The following is an 18,495-nucleotide window of genomic DNA, read 5'->3' on the forward strand; positions in this document are numbered from 1 at the left end:
CATGTGTGAGAAAAAGCTGGTAACGTGAAAATGTGCACACACAAATTAATCTCCCCCGCCCGGATCACAGATCCGGCGGGGGCTAAAAGACATTAGGCCAGCGGTGTCTTCTTTCAAGTTTTGTTGTGTGTTAATTTTTTGCATTGTGTTGTGTGTTAAAACCAATAAGGACAATAGAATGATGGTCCAGTGGCCGCGACATCCTGTGTGTTCATGTATCATAAACAAATAGAATAGTGTCGTTCACCAACTTTTTGTCCTGGTCGGAAATTCTGAGTGTCGGCCGCTAGCGACAGGCGCCCACCAGCATGGGCAGATCCCTGCAATTTGGATTTTGAACTGAAAATGGTCATGATTGATTGATCATGGGGTTTGGCCACCATCTTAGATTGAAAATCTAGTAATTAACAGGTAACAAAGAAGTAAGTGCCAGACAGTGGCACAGATGTTTGACAGGGCCACTTTTACAATAAATCTGGACATCTGGAAAAAACAAGACATGAATGTCACAGTCCCCGTCATTTAATTATAAAATACTCATGTTAAAATAATACATGGAACATCTGCAACAGTTGAATTAATATGTACTCTATGTGGGTACAACTCATCATAAAGTGGTTTCCCTTAATCTAGTATTGTACTGATAACAGAAAACTTCCATTGACCCATGTCCAAAATCTCAGAGTACACAAGTGCAACCAATCAATGTCTCATACATGTAGTTCAAGAAACTGCATTCATAAATCTGAGTAAACCTTGATGTACCTTTAATAACAACTTGACTTCTTTGTTAATTCAGATCTTTGTATATTACCAGGACCTGGGTTTGTTTCAGTACCACCACTATAATTCCCATCAAAATGTAGCCCTGACACCCTCTACAGTTTCCACTGAGATTCTTAATGGTACGACCCATTTATCCACTAGCCCCGACAACTGAAGCTACATTTAAGACCACGTGAGTCAATGTGAATGTCACAGTCCCCATGGCCAAGATTTATAAACAGTAACTGCAAAGTGTTTTCACAGATCTTCAACTTTTTGACCCGGTATTTCAGTGATGGCTCTTTATAATGGAATGCCATTGTTACATTGTTAAAGATATAATGTACAACAACATTTCAGTGTTAATTTTTCATAAAACCAAACAAAAACCAGGATGTGGTCTATTTCTGACATCCATTCAGATCAAAGTCATGACATCATTGAAAACCCTAGCATTACAATCTAAGATAATTATTTATTCTGCGCATGCTAAGTTGTTCTCACAGTGTTGTTGGGAGAGGTAATTTTGGATGAAAAAGACTCACTTAGGATTTTCAGATCTGAAAAAAAAAAATTATGTGCATATTCAATAGAGACTTGTTCATCAACCTGCCTAGTTTCATTGATATCTGCTGCAGAATTTCTGAGAAAATGTTAGAGATATAAAGGAAACGTCACAGACGGAAACCTGAAATAAGAAACTATACTCCCCTTCTCAGCCTGAAACAGGGACTAATTAACTCAATGAATGCTGATTAACATTTTTTTTTCAGTCAAATTTTTGGCACTACAGGTGCGGTTTATGATAGAGACATTTTCAATTGTTGTCATAAACACATAAAATATAAACATAAACTCTTAAAAATAGGCCAATGGCCTGTTGCTCAACGGCTATTGTACAAAAGATTAGTGCTGTATATGCCACAACTTTTCGTTTAAATTTGTACTTTTAAATGAGATATCGCCAAACAACCACACAAAGTTGTCAATGGAATAATAAACACATGTATGCCTAACAACAAAGCATTAAAAATAGTGGTTAGTTGAAATTCCATTTTTAACCAAAAATGACAAATTAAAATATTTGCCAAAATTAGAGAACTAAAAACATGGCCATGGGATGAACAAATCTAGTAGATGTCAACACAAGGTACATACACACCATGTATCAAAGCATTCAGGCTACCAGTTTTGAAGAAGTCGTCGAAAAAAATGACCATTTTAAAATAGTCTGAACTGAAATCAGGTCGGGTCGTAACAGCCGTTTTTTTCATCATTTTCGCCTTAAGTTTCTACCTTTCTACTGTCGATGGGTCCCGAAAATATTCCATCAATTATTTTGAGGGCGATGGTTCGAAATTGGTCGATTTCACGACGTCGAAAATATCACTTTTTACCAAAAATGACAAAAATATTCACCAAAATTAGAGAATTGAAGATATCATCATGAAATGAACAAATCTGAGAGAGTTCCACATGTAGTACCAATATATATAATATCAAAGCAATTGGGCATGCGGTTTTTAACAAGAAGTCGAAAATATCACTTTTTACCAAAAATGACAAAAATATTCACCAAAATTAGAGAATTGAAGATATCATCTTTTTGAGAAGTCGTGCACAGACAGACAGACAGACAGACAGACAGACAGATAGATAGACAGATAGATAGATAGACGGACAGACGCAGGACAGAAACCCATCCCATAGGCTCAGCGGACCTATGGTCCGTTGAGCCAACTAGATGTCAGTTTGTAACCAGAAGTTGTTAGTAATTACTTAGATTTTAAATAGTAATTACTTAGATTTTAAATAGTAATCAGAAATATAGAAAGCATGGCCAACATAATATCAGGCTGTAACTGATTTGCAATGCAGCATAAGGACCGATTTATTTGCAGTCAATAAATAGGTCCAATTGTTTTCTTTGAAAATAATTTTATAATTGATAATATTCAAAATTTGATAATTTTCAAGTAATTTAATATAAAATATTTTTTTTTTTTTTATTTCTTTACTTTTTTTAAGCTATATGTATCACTTTATTTTGATGCATATGGGTACATGTATATACAACTTTATAAGAAATGATTTAATTTATTCATGAAATAATTCAAAAGGATTAAAATGCATTTTAGGTTGGTATCAGTCCATAGTCTTGCAAATTCATTAGGAATACATGTATGTTTTACACTAAAAAAAAAAAACGCTTTGATTTTAACGCTTTGATTTTAATTTTACACGATGTTTTGAGTGTGTCATCACCAGATTTTCATTTTTTTTCTCACAAATCTTTTGCTTCGTGGTTTTGCAAAGCAAGCTAAAACGTTTAGGGATGGAGCTTTTTATGAAGGTGGTTCAATACCATTAAAAATTGGTCATTTTGGAGTGTTTTTGATTTGTAAACACATTTAACACCAGATAGATTTGCCCACGTTGGTTGGCGACTCAGAATTTTCGACCAGAACAAAACGTTTCCGACTGGCACTATTCTATTTGTTTATGATACACACAGGATGTCATCAGTATACCATCATTCTATTGTTCCTGTTGGTTTTAACCATGGTTACTAGAAGAACAGTTAGGAAATTCTATTGTTGGATATGCTAATTATCTATTGACTTTACTTTGATGCGTGTCCAACCACTATTACGTCATTGCTTATATTGCTATCTCCGTTCGTTTTCCATGTGTGTCCATAAATTGAAGAAAGAGAGCTCATTAAGCCGAAAGATCGATGTAGAAGCATCACCTACTTCTGTGCAAATGTTGTGTGATACTCAAGGTTTTGTTCTCGAAAAAATACCGATAAGTTTGTTTTCTTGACAGATTTGCAGTCTCTGAATTGAAATTGACCATGCCATTTTGTACCCCAAAACCCTGTCTGTGAATGTTCTAAAATGTTAGTATTCATTACTACATTATACAAGTAACCTGTAGAATGCTGTGTGGGTAATATTTTTATATTGATTTTTGTTGCATTTGCAGCAAATAGCTACCAAACAATGAGAAATCTATAGGATTGGATATACCTCTCAGGTAGCTTCACATGCATAGTTCAAGCCTGCCTAACCGGTGCTCATACAATGATGTAGTTACAGTACCTAGACGGTCTGTGGTTACAGCTTCATGTTCCCAGTAATCGCAAGAAATTGACATTACAATCTCATGAAAGACTGGCACTCCCATGCAATTAATAGCAAGTGAAATTCCTTGGATTGAAACATATATTTTGAAGTCACTGATGTAGGCAATGAATAACTTCAAGTTGGCATAAAGATGAGGTAGTTTATTTAATCAGTGCTGAACTAGAGGCTGAAATTATAATTAAGTTTGTTGTCATAATTTGTTTATTTCAATTTCTCCCACATTGTCCTTAACAGTGAAGGTTAATGCAGACATATTGTAAATTACACAGAGGCGACAATACATTTTCTTTTACATTTCAGCGTATTACATAACAGTCTTTGTGCTGAGGCAGTTATGGTTCACAACCATCACCAGTTCTCTTGTATAATTTGTTTATTTCAATTTCTCCTGAAGTCAAATAGAATACACTGGTGAAACACTGTAGTAACCGTGGGTGAAAGGATGTTTTGGGGGTGTAGTTTACATTGTGTATGGAGTGGTATGCTCGGGTGTAATTTGTTTATTTCCAACTCTTATGAAGTCACATAGAATTTCGCTGAAACGTTTACAAGCATTACATGTGAATCCACTTTTCACTGTGCTGTGTCTCAAAAGGGAAATGCCATTTACACTGGAATTTATTTTAGGGAAAATATGTTTTCAGAGAAAATGAAGTATTCCACATTATTACATATGTACTGCAGTTTATTTTGATTTGTCTCTGAAATCAAAATCGGTATTTCCACACCCCATATGCAAATGAGGTCTGAGAGCAAACAAAGTAGTCCTTTCAGGACTGGCATTTTCGAAACATAGCAGAAATAAACAATATTTAGAAATGTGATATTTTATCCTTGGGGTACATGACTATACTTGCAGAGTGAAATGAAATTTCAACAACAGTAATGGTACTTCTAGGCAGTCACTTATTTTGACTAAAACTAATTTGCATATCACCCATGCTATAATGTTTTCGGTATTTTCACGGTCAATATGCAAATGAACATGGTATTGGCGATCCGCTCCACTAGGATTGCCCTTAAAATCATTTGTGTGTGTGATTTGCAGTGTTTTCACGTATTAATTCTTCTTAATTTTGTTGGTTGGCCGATTTCGCTCATACATGGCAGGTAGGTCACACCTTCACCCTAGTTATAAAGAAAAATCTGTGAAAAAATATTGGCCACCATTGCCATAGCAACAGTCAAAACATAGCTTCGCGCTAAACGTATCTTCTACAAATTTAGGATACAACACCTCAGACATACAGTACAATGTGCACACAAGGACCCATGTGTTCTCGCCATTGGCGAGGGAATGGCGAGGCCATGTCCTGCCAATGTTGAGTCAATGGCGTGCCAGTGGCGAGGTCATTAAAGGGCTCGCCCTCAAAAAAGCGAGCCCAAGATCGAGCTCGTCAAGGTCAGTTAAATACGGCGTGCCTTATTTAACTCGGCGCAATCACCGGCGCGACCGGTATTTCTTGGAACACCAAAACATAAAATATCACTTCAGCGTGGTTACACGAGTGTTGTTTGAAAAGTTAACAAATGTTTGTTTTGTTGATTTCATCATTAAGATTTGTTAGATTGAATTATTTCCCCGAGTGGACCTTAATCATTACAGACCCGATCGTTTTGTGAGATTTGCGTGGGTATGTGTACGTGTATCTGATTGTCGATTTCATATCATTGGTAGTTGTAAAAATAAAACAAAACAAAAACATTCTGTGCCGAAACCTCAGTGACAACACGATTTCCAAATACATGTTATGTTGTTTTGATGATATGCGAGTAATTTTGCCATGCATGTACAGTGTTTCATCTAGGGCGCGCGATTGCGCGATTCGCGCAAATACTTGAACTCAGCGCCGCCACTCAAAGGAGGACAGGGCGATCATCGCGCAAAATCGATCTTATTACCACTCCCAGCCACTCCCTCAAATGAGACGGAACACGCATCTGACACACACTTTTTGGACTGAACCACTTACATAGCACGTATTGGGCACGAGTAATATTGCAAATGCAACATTGTATATCCTACGCATGGGAAGTTAATTGCTTCCAGGGCAGTAGTGTGCGTGAATGCCACGTGCCTGGAATTGTTTTTGTTACATTTTATGATGTATATTCCATCAACGCTCTTCCAAAAAATGTTGCCTTCCTGGTTGATACTAGTACGTGATGAATAAACTCTTACGTGTGATTGTGTGTGTGTTTTTTGATGTTACATTTTATCAAGTAGATTCCATCAACGCTCCTTAAAAAACGGTGCTTCCCCTGTTAAATTTGTGATGAATAAACTATTTTGAAGTACGATTCCTTAATTATCCGAGGGAGTGCAATCACTGTTTTAATTTTTAATTAAACTTGTGACGTGATTCTGGTTTTCATTGAGCGCCAGTTTCAAATTTACGTTCTGTGTCCTGGTTTTCTGTGCGGCATCCTAGTTATTTACTACGTAAATATCATGAAAAGGGGTCGACTAATAACAACGTTTTTCAAGAAAAACGTCGATGAAAATGAAGACTAAGTCGACGAAAGCAATGATGCAAATAATGCAACGCAAAACGAAGAAACTGACAACGCTGTAGGACCTCTCGATCTGGAGTCATGTGTAGACCCGTCGTCGCCACCTGCTAAAAGGGGGAAGCAAAGTAATTTTCAGTCGTCATGGCTCAGTAAACCGGGATGGTCTGAATGGCTGGAACAACCGAAAGATGGCACGGGCATGAAGTGCAGAATACATGTATGTCTCAAATCTGGAAAGCGAAACCCATTCACTGACGCCGACGGTTGTAAAAACTACCGCACATCGACTGTTGCACGACACGCCAGCAGCGCTTTGCATTTGGAAGCTGTAAAAGCTACGATAATGCGAGCGGACATGGAAGCAGCCGTCTCTACCGTCCTTACCAAAAAGCAAGACGCCGTTATCACAGCAATGAAATCCGTATATTGGTTAGCTAAAGAGGCTATTGCTACCGATAAATATTCTTCATTATTAGAGTTATTGCGCGAGTCTGGTTGCGAACATGTTGGCAACTTGCAGGTTGGCGGTAATGCTACCTATCAGTCATCAGCGACAGCCGAAGACTTACAGCAAACAATTAGCGACGTTATAACAACTAAAGTCTCGAAACGTATTCAGAGCTGTGATATGTTCAGCATCCTTACAGACGAAAGCACTGATATATCGGTGACTGGGAGGCTGGTTATGTATATACGTATGGTAAATGAAGAATTCGATGTAGAATCTCATTTCCTCGGTAATTATCACCTCCTTGAAAAAGATGCGGCATCAATTACCGACAAACTGGTCGTCGCAGTGCAGCAAAGAGAACTCGATGCTAGAAAAATGATGATGGGCCTGGGAAGTGACGGAGTAATGGTAGGAAAAAATAATGGAGTTAGTGCCAAGCTAAAAGGAACAAACCCATTTTTAATAAATATTCATTGCGTCGCTCACCGACTTGCGCTATGTACCAGCCAAGCAGCCGGCGGTGTTGAATATTTAAAGCAGTACAGAGAAATTCTCACCAGTTTGTTTTATTATTTTAAGCAGTCTTCGCTCCGTTCATCACGATTTAAGGGGATAGAGAAAATTCTTGATAGCCCTGAGCTGAAGATAAAGGAGATTCATGCAATGCGCTGGTTTGCATTTTACGATTCTTTGCAAACAGTCTACCGATCATGGAACGCACTTGTTACGTACTTCGATCAGAGTGTTCTACATAAAGATCCAAAAGGGGTTGGTTTACATAAGCAACTGACGCAATACAAGTTCGTCGCCATAACATGGTTTTTGATGGATGTCATTCCAATTGTAACTAAACTGAACTTAATATTTCAAAAGGACAGTTTAGACGTCGCGGCAATTAAACCTACCGTAGACACGACAGTCCAGCAACTGAAAGATGTACGTAGTGGATCTCTGCATGGGTATTATGAAGCCCAATTAAAAGAGCAAATCAATGAAGACGGCGAGCTTATGGGACACAAACTACAAAATCGTCAACACGTCGATTATGTTGAGAAGACCAAACGCGAATTCCTCGATAACCTTATCAAGAACATCGAAAGTCGTTTTCCAAATGATAGTACCAGTGTAGTATCGGCGTTTGATGTTCTCGCAATGCGTGACTTGTCATTCGTACCAGCTGACGAACTCTCCCACCACGGCAATGATAGAATCGAAGTACTGATTTGTCATTATGGCGAGACGAAGTACGACAGTCAAGGCAAGCCCTGCGACCCGATCATTGTCCCTGATGAGACCCGACACGAATGGTCCGTTGGGAAAAAGCTCGTCCTACAACAAGCTTATCCACGTGATAACCTATCATTGTTGTGGAAACTCAAACAACAACCACCGTCAAACAGTGCCAAATTTGATCATCTTAGCGAAGATTGCCGTTACGCTGCCAGTTAACACGGCTATTTGCGAGAGGGGCTTCTCAGCCCAGAATAAAATCAAAACGTGTCTACGCAATAGAATTGAGGAGCGCGCATTGAATCGCCTGATGACCATTCTGATTGAAGGTCCCCCACTCAAGGATTTTGATTATGAAGAATCGCTTCGCCAGTGGAGAATTCAAAAATCGCGGCGCATATTCCTGAAAGAATAAATTTGTTTTGACCGGTTGCGTTGCCAATTCAACGTGCCCAAATTTCTAGTCGGCACGATCAAAAGATAAAATGTTGCAAACTTTTGCGTGTTTACGTTCACCTGTCAATCATTCCAACTATGTTACAGCTCTGTTTTTGTTTGAACCGTTCAGCTTGTTTCGTTCAGTTTGGCTGACTGTTTTTCTCCGCTTCAGAGCATTGATCAAATAAATCAGCACAGCAGTGGTACACAATTGATTGAGTTTCAGTATTTTCACCATGATGAAAAAATTTGCAAATAGAATGATAATCATTTTTGATACAAGATAAATTAGCATATTTCTACCTAGATATTGCAGGCAAATAAAAAATCAGTGGTTCAAAAATCTCATAATATTGTGTCATCACAATTTATATTGTGTTTGCCATACTAATTTAATGAAATTATTTTTATTTGATACAATGAATATAAAATTTTTGACTAATGGTTTATTATTATCCAATTTTTTGTCAGTTAAATAATTTTATAACTTAAGTTGGTCCATGAAAATTGTTCTTAATATGATGACAGCATTATAATTATTATTTGAATAGAAACATTAATATACTTACCCACGATATTCATAATTCCAACATATCCTTTTATGTTTATTGTATATTGTGTAGCAAATATATTTACATTAAGTCACTCTGACTGATAAGGGTGAAAATATTTTATTGACCATGCACAAATTCAATTACTGTTTAGCCATGATGCAGCAAAGGAACTGTAGTTATTAGTAACTAATAACTAATAATAATCTTCAGTGCATTTCAGATAGGTTTACTGTATTTGCATATTATAACGTCATTTGGTACAATATAGTATTGTCTTGAATCAACTCTCAGTTTTAGATAGACATGTACAATTATGCTAATAATACTTTGACCGTTATACTCCCAACTTTAATAAAAAATACAATACCCGTAACCTGTGTTAATAGCAAAATCTGTTTTGTCATCAATTTCCATTCCCCCCTTGACAAAGTGAAGTCCCCCTCAATTTTTACACCAAAGGGGGACAATCCCCCCTCATGGCTTCATCCTAGATGAAACACTGCATGTAAACCAGTCGGTCCCTGGTCCACCATTATATTACCGATGTCTTGATTCATCCCTGCACCGATCTGGAAAACGGGTCTCATTATGTGACAAAATGTTTGTGTTCACTTAAATTCTAATGTATAAACCATCATCACGACGTTCATAGAATTAAAATGCTAGACAAAGTAAAATTGTTGTACGTGGAGTCATTGCATGATGTATGTTTCCTTTTCACAGTTCAGTCAGAGGTCAATGACAATGTCGTAACTAAAACCTCCATGCTAAAACTATGTGGTCAGCAACAGAAATTATACAAGTATGTTTTCGAATTAGATAATATAATAACCGCGCTTTAACTAAGACATAACCATCAAGTTCTCTCTGTCCTGTGTTCACGCGAACTTCGGTAAGATTTTTTTAATTAAAATGCCAATGCGGTAAGTGTCGCCGAGACCTAGACGGAACAAAAGAAAAATGAAAAGCTGTCTAGCTGGTTGCCATGACGTCGACTTTTGAGGGCACCGCTAGCCAATAGTACGTATGGATTTACGTAACTCTGTTGTTACTTTGTACTAAACATCTGTTTTGTTGCATAGTGCAATGCATTTTACTGAAGCGATTCCTGTTAATTATTGTGACGCCGACCGGTCACGGTGCTTCCCTTCGATTAACAACGGATATTTTGCCGTGTAACTCTATTATTGGAGACTGATCGCGACGTTTTCCCGTGATTTTTTATGTTATTATTATTGGCTAGACAGGCTTTTAATTTTCCTTCTTAAATTTGTAAATGTGAGTGGAACGGATGTATAGGGGAGATGAGAAGGGAATAATCTGAGTTACACACGAATTATTATTTGACATGTCATATTTAGTATTACATACTACCACGTTGCTGAATATGTTTTTGGTAAAATAAAGGCAGTGTACACTCGAAAATTGACTCACTATGTCGGAAAATGTATACTATCATTACCATTTTACCAATAAATGAAATGGAGGGAAGTAGGACTGACTTCCGTGATAGGAAGAACAGATATCTTGTAATGTGTAGTTTACTCTAGTGTAGCGACAGTTACGTAACATCATGCAAGCCTTCAATTTCTACTTATAGTACAGTATAGTACAAATATTGACTAACAGTATTGGTTACTAAGTTTTCATTGTAGTGTTCAGACTAGGTGCATATCGTCCCAGTTTTCTATCTACATTTGTACTCCACGACCTGTACAATTTCCAAAAATACATATACTAATTAAGCCAAGCAAAAATATAGGCAAGATGTTTACGAAAGATACCTGAAATCAAGAATGCACCGCATCTGCATACAATACTACATTGCATATATTTTACATTAATTGTATACGTAATATACTGCTTACCATTTAATATAAATTTTATAAAATTTCATTGCTTCAGTCAAAATGTACTAACAAGTAAAACGTGTACATTGTGATAGTATTATATTTTGCGTTGATGTGGATTGCATTCTTTATAATGTCATGTAGGTGTTATTTAGTATGTTTGGACAGAACCACAAATCTCAACGCTGCAATGTTCGTGAGTTATTCTGATCGTAACCTGGCCTATATTTATGAAGGCTTGTTTTGCAATATAATAAGTAGCTAATTTTAAATGACGCAATATAATGTGTACATAGATGATATTGGTGACGGTACCTGATATGTATCGTAAAATCCTGTGACACTGCGGTGGCCGATCAATACATAACTATGACTATTTTGTGTGTATACTTGAGTGTCTGGAAAATTGGTATGATGACAACCGTTTTCATGGGATTAAGCCTCCGCAAATGAAAACAAAGACAAAAATGGAAAGAAGGTGATGATGTATACGATAGGACTATCAGAAAATAAGCCGAGTTGTCATTGGTCTTTTCTCACGGCGAAAATCATCGATAAAATGAGCTAGTCTAGTTTAACAATAACAATGTGTTCTGTATTTTATTTTGTAATTAATTTATAGCCAGTTTCATACACTGACATGAGTGAAACAAACATCTGACAAGTGAGGCAATCTTATGCACGTTGTATGTCAATGTTATAAAATGTCATGCCTTTTTACGTACACGGGCTCGATGATGTTACTGGGCGCGTCTATCGGCGCGCCACCAGGGCGCACCTCACATTTACACATCACCCTTTGAACCTTAGTGACTCTGATGTCCACTGAATATGTACTTTTGCACATACATTTGTATGTTGGTTATCAGTGTTGTGTATTACACAGGGACATGTTTAATGTATGTCAGCGTGTATCTTGTTTTTATTCTTTTCAAACCCATTTGCGTGTTTTCATATGCTGTGTACTAACCATTGGTGTAACATGCAATTCACTTGTAGATTCGGCACATCGCGAAATGCGGGCTTCTGCTTGGACGAGGGACTGATCAGTGTCACTTAGAATTTAAACGCCAGTTGTGTCAGAGTTTCCGACGTGAATAATATGTGTGCCTGTGTGAGACCATGGTGTAACTTTATTTCAAAAAAAAAAAATGATTGAATGAAGTACAGAAATATCATCATGACCAGCGTGGAGCATAACAAATGTTTCATGTGTACTGAATTATTGCAAAAAACTGTTTTACTATAGTTGTTATTCTGGATGATGTGTTGGTTCTGATAGGGACCATTTGGTTAGTATACAAGTTATTTTATTAAAATACCGTATTGGTATCCAATATTATCGAGAGGACGTTCCAGTGTTTTAACAGCAGTGGCGAAAAGCTTTCAGAAAAATACTCTTGTTTTCTTGGCTACCGAGAATAAATCAGTGTAGCCATTAATTCAGCAGCAGAGGACCTTTTTTTCTTCACTCTGGTTGTGGTCAACGTCTCATCCAGTTCGTATGGCTGGTCGCCCACTATCTACATGCCGTCGACGTAGTGGCGAGACCAAACAGCAAGAACCCGTATATGCTTTAACTGTAACTGCAGCAGAGGGAACAACTACAAATGTTTAAATTTACTTTCTTTTATGACCATGTCGACCTTGGTACTGAGACCTCTCAGGCAGTGAATAAGTTATTACAAGAGACCATTTGTACCGGTCTTTTTGGCAGTCTCACTGCGACGTTTACGTTTATAGCAGGCGGCTGTATGTTAAGAAATGTCGCGCTGTGTAAACTTGCCCCAATTTTTATTATTGACAGGAAAACAGTTCTTCCCAGTTTTTTTTTTTAAAATAAAACATCTGCTGTTCATAGTATTATCAAGACTGTTCAAAAAAAAAAAACGTTTTCCCGAAATTTTCAAACTGTCTGGAAATCACCCCAGACCAGGAATGGTTAACCAGGCACACATACAAACATATTTTTCACCCGTTTAAAACAACTGTCATCAAAAATAATAATATTTTCTATTTGAATCCGAAACTGTCTGGAAATCATTCCTAGGTCAATTTGATGAACATAAGTGTGTCGTTGGGGCCAAACAGGTGACCTATGTTAATCATCTCACCGTTGCGTGAATTATTTATTTTTGATTGGCCAAGAGACTTTAGACAACAACAAAAAACGAATCTGACGACGTTCGTGCTTGACAAAATTATTGTAAAGTAAGAACAATTCACCCGTGCATACTAATGGGGGTTACCATTTTTTGACGGCCTGCTATGACAAACATGGTTTTACACACGACGTTTTAAATAAATTAGAGGTGAGGATACATTGTTTGAAATCGTTGGTCCTTTTTTTGTTTATCTTATCCGCTCCTGTTTGTTTCACAAATTAGTCGTTTGCATATCAATATGTCCGATGCAAGGTCACGCTATCACTTTGGAAACAGGTCATTTTGGGGTTTTCATCTGCCGATTTTACTAAACTAGAGCTCGTCTTTTTTTCAAATTTGTTTGCAATTTCTTCTTATTTTTCGATTACCCTAAAAGTGTTACAAGTGTTTTTCAAACTATTAGCGTCTTTTAACAAAAATAGTGTATGTTTAGTGTCATCGGATAAACCACAGTCCCTTCCTTGTTGACGGACTGTGACTAACCACAGCTCTAACATAAATACCTCCATGGCAAACTATTATTATTTTCCAACATGTGACCTTTAGTTTGGATTCAGTACGTCACTTTTTAAAACGCGGCACATGGATACAACTGCCGAGACGCATCCACTGAACTAATAGGAAGCGTGAATCTTTTTTAGTTACCGTGCGTGAATAAACAGCGTCCTAGCACAGTAATAACTGTGTAATTTATTTATTTTTTCAGACGACTCTAAAATATATATACATGTACTAGTACGTTACTGGGGCATTCTGTGTCCATTTAGATTGGAAGCTGAAAATAAGTATGCCAATTGTAGTAATACTACCATATAAATGCAAGAGCAACACGCGCGCCATTATTTTTCATCTCCCGTGCGAACAACATAAACAATTGCGACCTTCTGATGTTCAAAGCACAACTTACAATTAGTGCTAAGCAGGCGTCAAATAAAAAATCCCTTTTCGAGACACCATTTAATAATTCGACAGGGATTTTTAATTTGAAAACGTCTTGCATAATTTCTGTGACGTTAGGTGCCGACCAAGTGGTTTCATTGACCTCTGACTGAACTTTGAAGAAAACGTACATCGTGCCTACGTGATGCCACCACGTAATTTAAATGAACAATTTTACTTTACCTCTTTAAACGTCTCAAATGCCTTGAGTATAATTATAGTGAGTTACAGTTGGAATTTAGGTGAGTAAAAAGGTTTGTGACGATCATTATGTTGTGTAATAAGACCCGTTTTACAAGATCGGGGTTGGGTGATTCGGAGTGACGTTTGTTATCTTACGGTGAACCATGGTCAGTTCACGCATCAAATTCAGACTCAGACTCGGGATGCTATTGAGTTTTAATTTAGCAACTACAACACTACTTATACGCAAGACAAGACAAGCAGAACATGACAGGGTACACAACAATTCAATCCCCGGTTAACTTTTTCAGTAACCGTTTCCAACTCACAAATCAACAAACACGCACAAATTTCAATGTTTAATTTACCACTGGCCACGCTATTTGCAACACATTACGCAATTTATCCGTTATTTAATCTACATTCACAAACAACAATGTAAGAGAACTGAAACTATGTTTTCTGTTGTGGTGAAAAAAAAACATCGGTCGCGCCTGTGATCGCGCCGAGTATAGTAAGGTGCGCCGTATCTGACTAATCGCGCCGAGCTCGACCTTGGGCTCGCTTCTTTGAGAGCGAGCCTTTCAACAGCCTCGCCACTGGTACGCCACTGGCACACCATTGGCGAGACATGGCCTCACCATGGCGAGAAAATTGGGATCTTGTGTGCTCATTGTACTCTGCTTGAGTGTGGGCACAAAGTTACTATTTGAATTTTTGATATCTTTTTTCATTAATGAGAAAGTTGACCTCAAAGTTAGAGTACCTGTTCAACAGGAATGGCTTTTTAAATCTTCTGTGACTTTTTTTTTGGCTTGGCTGATTTTGTTCGTACTTGACAGGGAGGTCTGACCATCACTAATTGGAAAAACAATCCTGACCCACCGCTATCATGGCAACAGCCAGAATCTGTTTTTTGAATAGTTTCGCCCCAAATTTATTACCTCCTACCAGTCTTGTAATAGCAGTGTTCAACGTAATCCCAACGCAACTTTGAATAAAATGTGAATGCTGCCTCTAATCTAGAAAATACTATCGCAAAAACGGTTGGAAATAATACATTTAACGGCAGAATACGTCCTAGCAATAAAATAAAGTGACTACCGGTAAATAAAGACTGAATGTTATTTTGCGAACTTCGTATAAGCTGCCCGGTTTTAGTTATATACGGACGTTAGCTTCACGTTCATGTCCTACCATAGTAACAGCCGAAAACATATTGCTTGTTTTTACCGGCTTGTTTTCATTGGCAACCGAAGTACTTTTATTTTGTAAACAAATTTTTGTCTGCTATTTTTATCCAGTTCAAATCGTTCAGCAACATTTTTGGCATATTAGGTGTACATCACATGGAATACTACGATTGAGAGAACTTGCAATTGATGTATGTTGACTGAGTTTTATCATAGACCATCAACATCAATGTACCAGGAGGTTTCTGATGGCGACGTTGCGGCTTTACCCAGTTCCAAATAAAGATTACCAACGCCAAATTAGCGACATTTTAACCGGTAATCAAGATTCATTCAATCCACGGCTAACAAGCAACATCACAAGCGAAGTTGTAGCGTGCAGCTCAGCTGTCGGCGCAAGTCATCCCATCAGTGGAGTACCGCAGTAGCATGGCATGTTTGCCTTCACCATTGTATTCAAATGAATCACGTGGTGTGCTGTTACATTCTCCTTCGAACCCGGGATTCAATCAATACAGTGGTTTCAGTAAAAAAACACATCGCAAATCATGCAAATTCAACATATTCAAACCAGTATACTAAAACAGAAATGCTCAGCGATGCAAAAGGACACCGTTGAAGTTTACCGAACACTGGATATTCTGCACACTTCGCGCTTCATCGGAAAATGCGTATTCCTTCGTAAATCGGATCCGGACGATAAGAACTGATAACCTAAACAAACGTGGCATACATTACTTCAAAAGAAAACGCCGCGTTGCGAGTCTGTTGTATTACTAATCTGAATTTACAGTAATTAATTTATTCTGAGCATGCGCAGACGTTCTGTCAATGTTGCCAGGAGAGTCAATTTTTGATGAAAATCGTGAAAAAGACAGACAGATTTTCAGATCTAGAAAAAAAATTGTGTGCCTACTAAACATATTATTGTTAATCAATCTGCCAAGTTTCACTGATATCTGCTGCAGAATTTCTGAGAAAATGTTGGAGACGGAAAATGGACAAAACCTGAATTATAAAGTCTGCGCCTGGACTAAAAATGACGTGCATCAGGAACCTGTAATGTCTAATGTATGTTATACATTTGAACAAAATCCATCCATAAATGCAAGAAATGCTTGATATTTGAGGATTTTTTTAGCACAAAAATAGCCACCATTTGGCCACTTTGAAAAGGATCGTCAAACCAATATATCATATATCTATGACATGATGTATAATGAATATTAAAAATTTGAACATAATCAGTTAAAACAAGTCAGACATATGGGTCTGGAAACCCATTCATTAAAACAAAATGGCCACCAGACAGCCATTTTGAATCTGATCTGAAAAATAAAATGACGTGTGTGACCTTCTCACTTCCCAGTACTGGCTAAAAGGAACTATAAATTGGAGGAGAACAAATAATAATCCTGGGGCTGACAGGTCTACCGTCGCAGATGACTTCGGTACCATGCAAGGCATACAACCCAGTGAAGACAAGTGGCATGTATCAATCAGGTGACCGTCACATACAAAGCATTTGTTGGGATATGTCCCCAATGAAGGTATTTACTAAAGTCTAGGGTTGTACCAAAACAACCCCGCCAGAGGTAGTAAGCCAATCAATGCAAATCAACCTTTAAATATGCGTTCTGTCACCATGGCAACACAGTCGGACACAAATCAAATCAAAGTAACCTTCAACCCCACTCTAACAAATATACTGGAGGTATACTCCCCTTTGATATTTCCCTTAACTAGTAAGTATAAGTATATCTATGACATGACATAATCAGTCAAAGAAAGTCAGAGATATGGCACTAGAACTACATTCATTAAAACAAAATTGCCGCCAGTCGGCCATTTTGAATCTTATCAGAAAAACAAAATGATGTGCATCAAGGTCCTATAATGTGTATTGTACATGTATATACCAATTTAGAACAAAATCCATCTGTAAACAGCCCAAAAATGCTTGATTTTGATGATTTTTAGCACAGAAATGGCCGCCATTCGGCCATCTTGAATCAGATGCACGCACACACGCACAGAGTGTTCTCCCCAGGCTAATTATTATGCAAATTAGCCGCGACTCTATGGAAAATTTCTGGGGAGAACACTGATAAGTTTCCAGTTTCGGACTGCATCCGAACAATGACTAATAAAAGGAAAGAGTTCCTTTTGTACCCTCCATCCCAAACCCTACCCTCCAGCACTCCCTATTTAATTGTACATGCCCTTCCTAAGGACATCTATAGTTATCTAGAAGGGGCATATACAAATGAATTAGGTAACTGGGAGTGAGTGTTAGAGTTAGGGTTAGGGATGGGGGGGGGTACAAAAGGAACTCTTGCCCACACCTCTGTGCAGCAAATAATTTCATTACAAAATTTCCAAAACACCACCATTCATATATCACAACAATGTCAATGGTTCACTCGGTATATTGCGTCGATTGCACCATTATTGCACATTAACACTTCGAAACACTGCATATGCATATGCCGAACAAGCATCACATCATTTGAACTAAACAATACTTTGGCAGATTATTTGTATGTCTAATCGACCTTTCCTAAACTAAAAAGCTGTGCCATTACCTGTAACGTTGATATATGTTTTTCGTTGAATTTATTCTCGACGTAGCGCAGAACTACGGAAGTCTTGCCAACTGCGCCTTCGCCGAGCAAAACCACTTTAAAGTTAAAGCTCTTGGCGCTTCCAGTTCCTCCGGCAGCCATGTGAATAATCCTCAGATATAAATGTTATGAAAAGTAAATTTTGACAAAAATACATCCAATTCAATTTCGATATTTTGAGTTCATACACCTACAAAATGGCGAAGTTATTCTTTACAATGACGTCACATCATGTGACGATGGAGTCTCGCAGAATCCCGAAGAGTTCAGGTCATGGATTTTCCTGACTAACTATAAAAAGGCGGTAGTTATAGTTAACATACTAAGTCGTTTAGATATATTGTACCAAATATATCGACAGTAACTTAAAATGTGCATTTTTTGTCAGAAGAAGTGGCAAAACCACCGATGCGCAAACGTCATTTCGAGATTTGGATCGT

General features: G+C 37.7%; 1 protein-coding gene across 1 annotated transcript in view; it reads right to left on the reverse strand.

Annotated features, from left to right (window-relative positions):
* The window catches only part of LOC100367318 (ras-related protein Rab-21-like), a 37,947-nt gene extending 19,674 nt beyond the window's left edge, over positions 1–18,273 (reverse strand). Inside the window, exon 1 of the mRNA XM_002736989.4 lies at positions 18,017–18,273. Within this exon, the coding sequence (XP_002737035.1) occupies positions 18,017–18,157 (141 nt within the window). The 5' untranslated portion in view covers positions 18,158–18,273. The remainder of the gene's footprint in view (positions 1–18,016) is intronic.
* Between the last annotated feature and the right edge of the window lie 222 nt (positions 18,274–18,495).

This window comes from Saccoglossus kowalevskii, chromosome 12 (genome assembly GCF_978046115.1).
Source record: "Saccoglossus kowalevskii chromosome 12, keSacKowa6.1, whole genome shotgun sequence".
NCBI lineage: Eukaryota > Metazoa > Hemichordata > Enteropneusta > Harrimaniidae > Saccoglossus > Saccoglossus kowalevskii.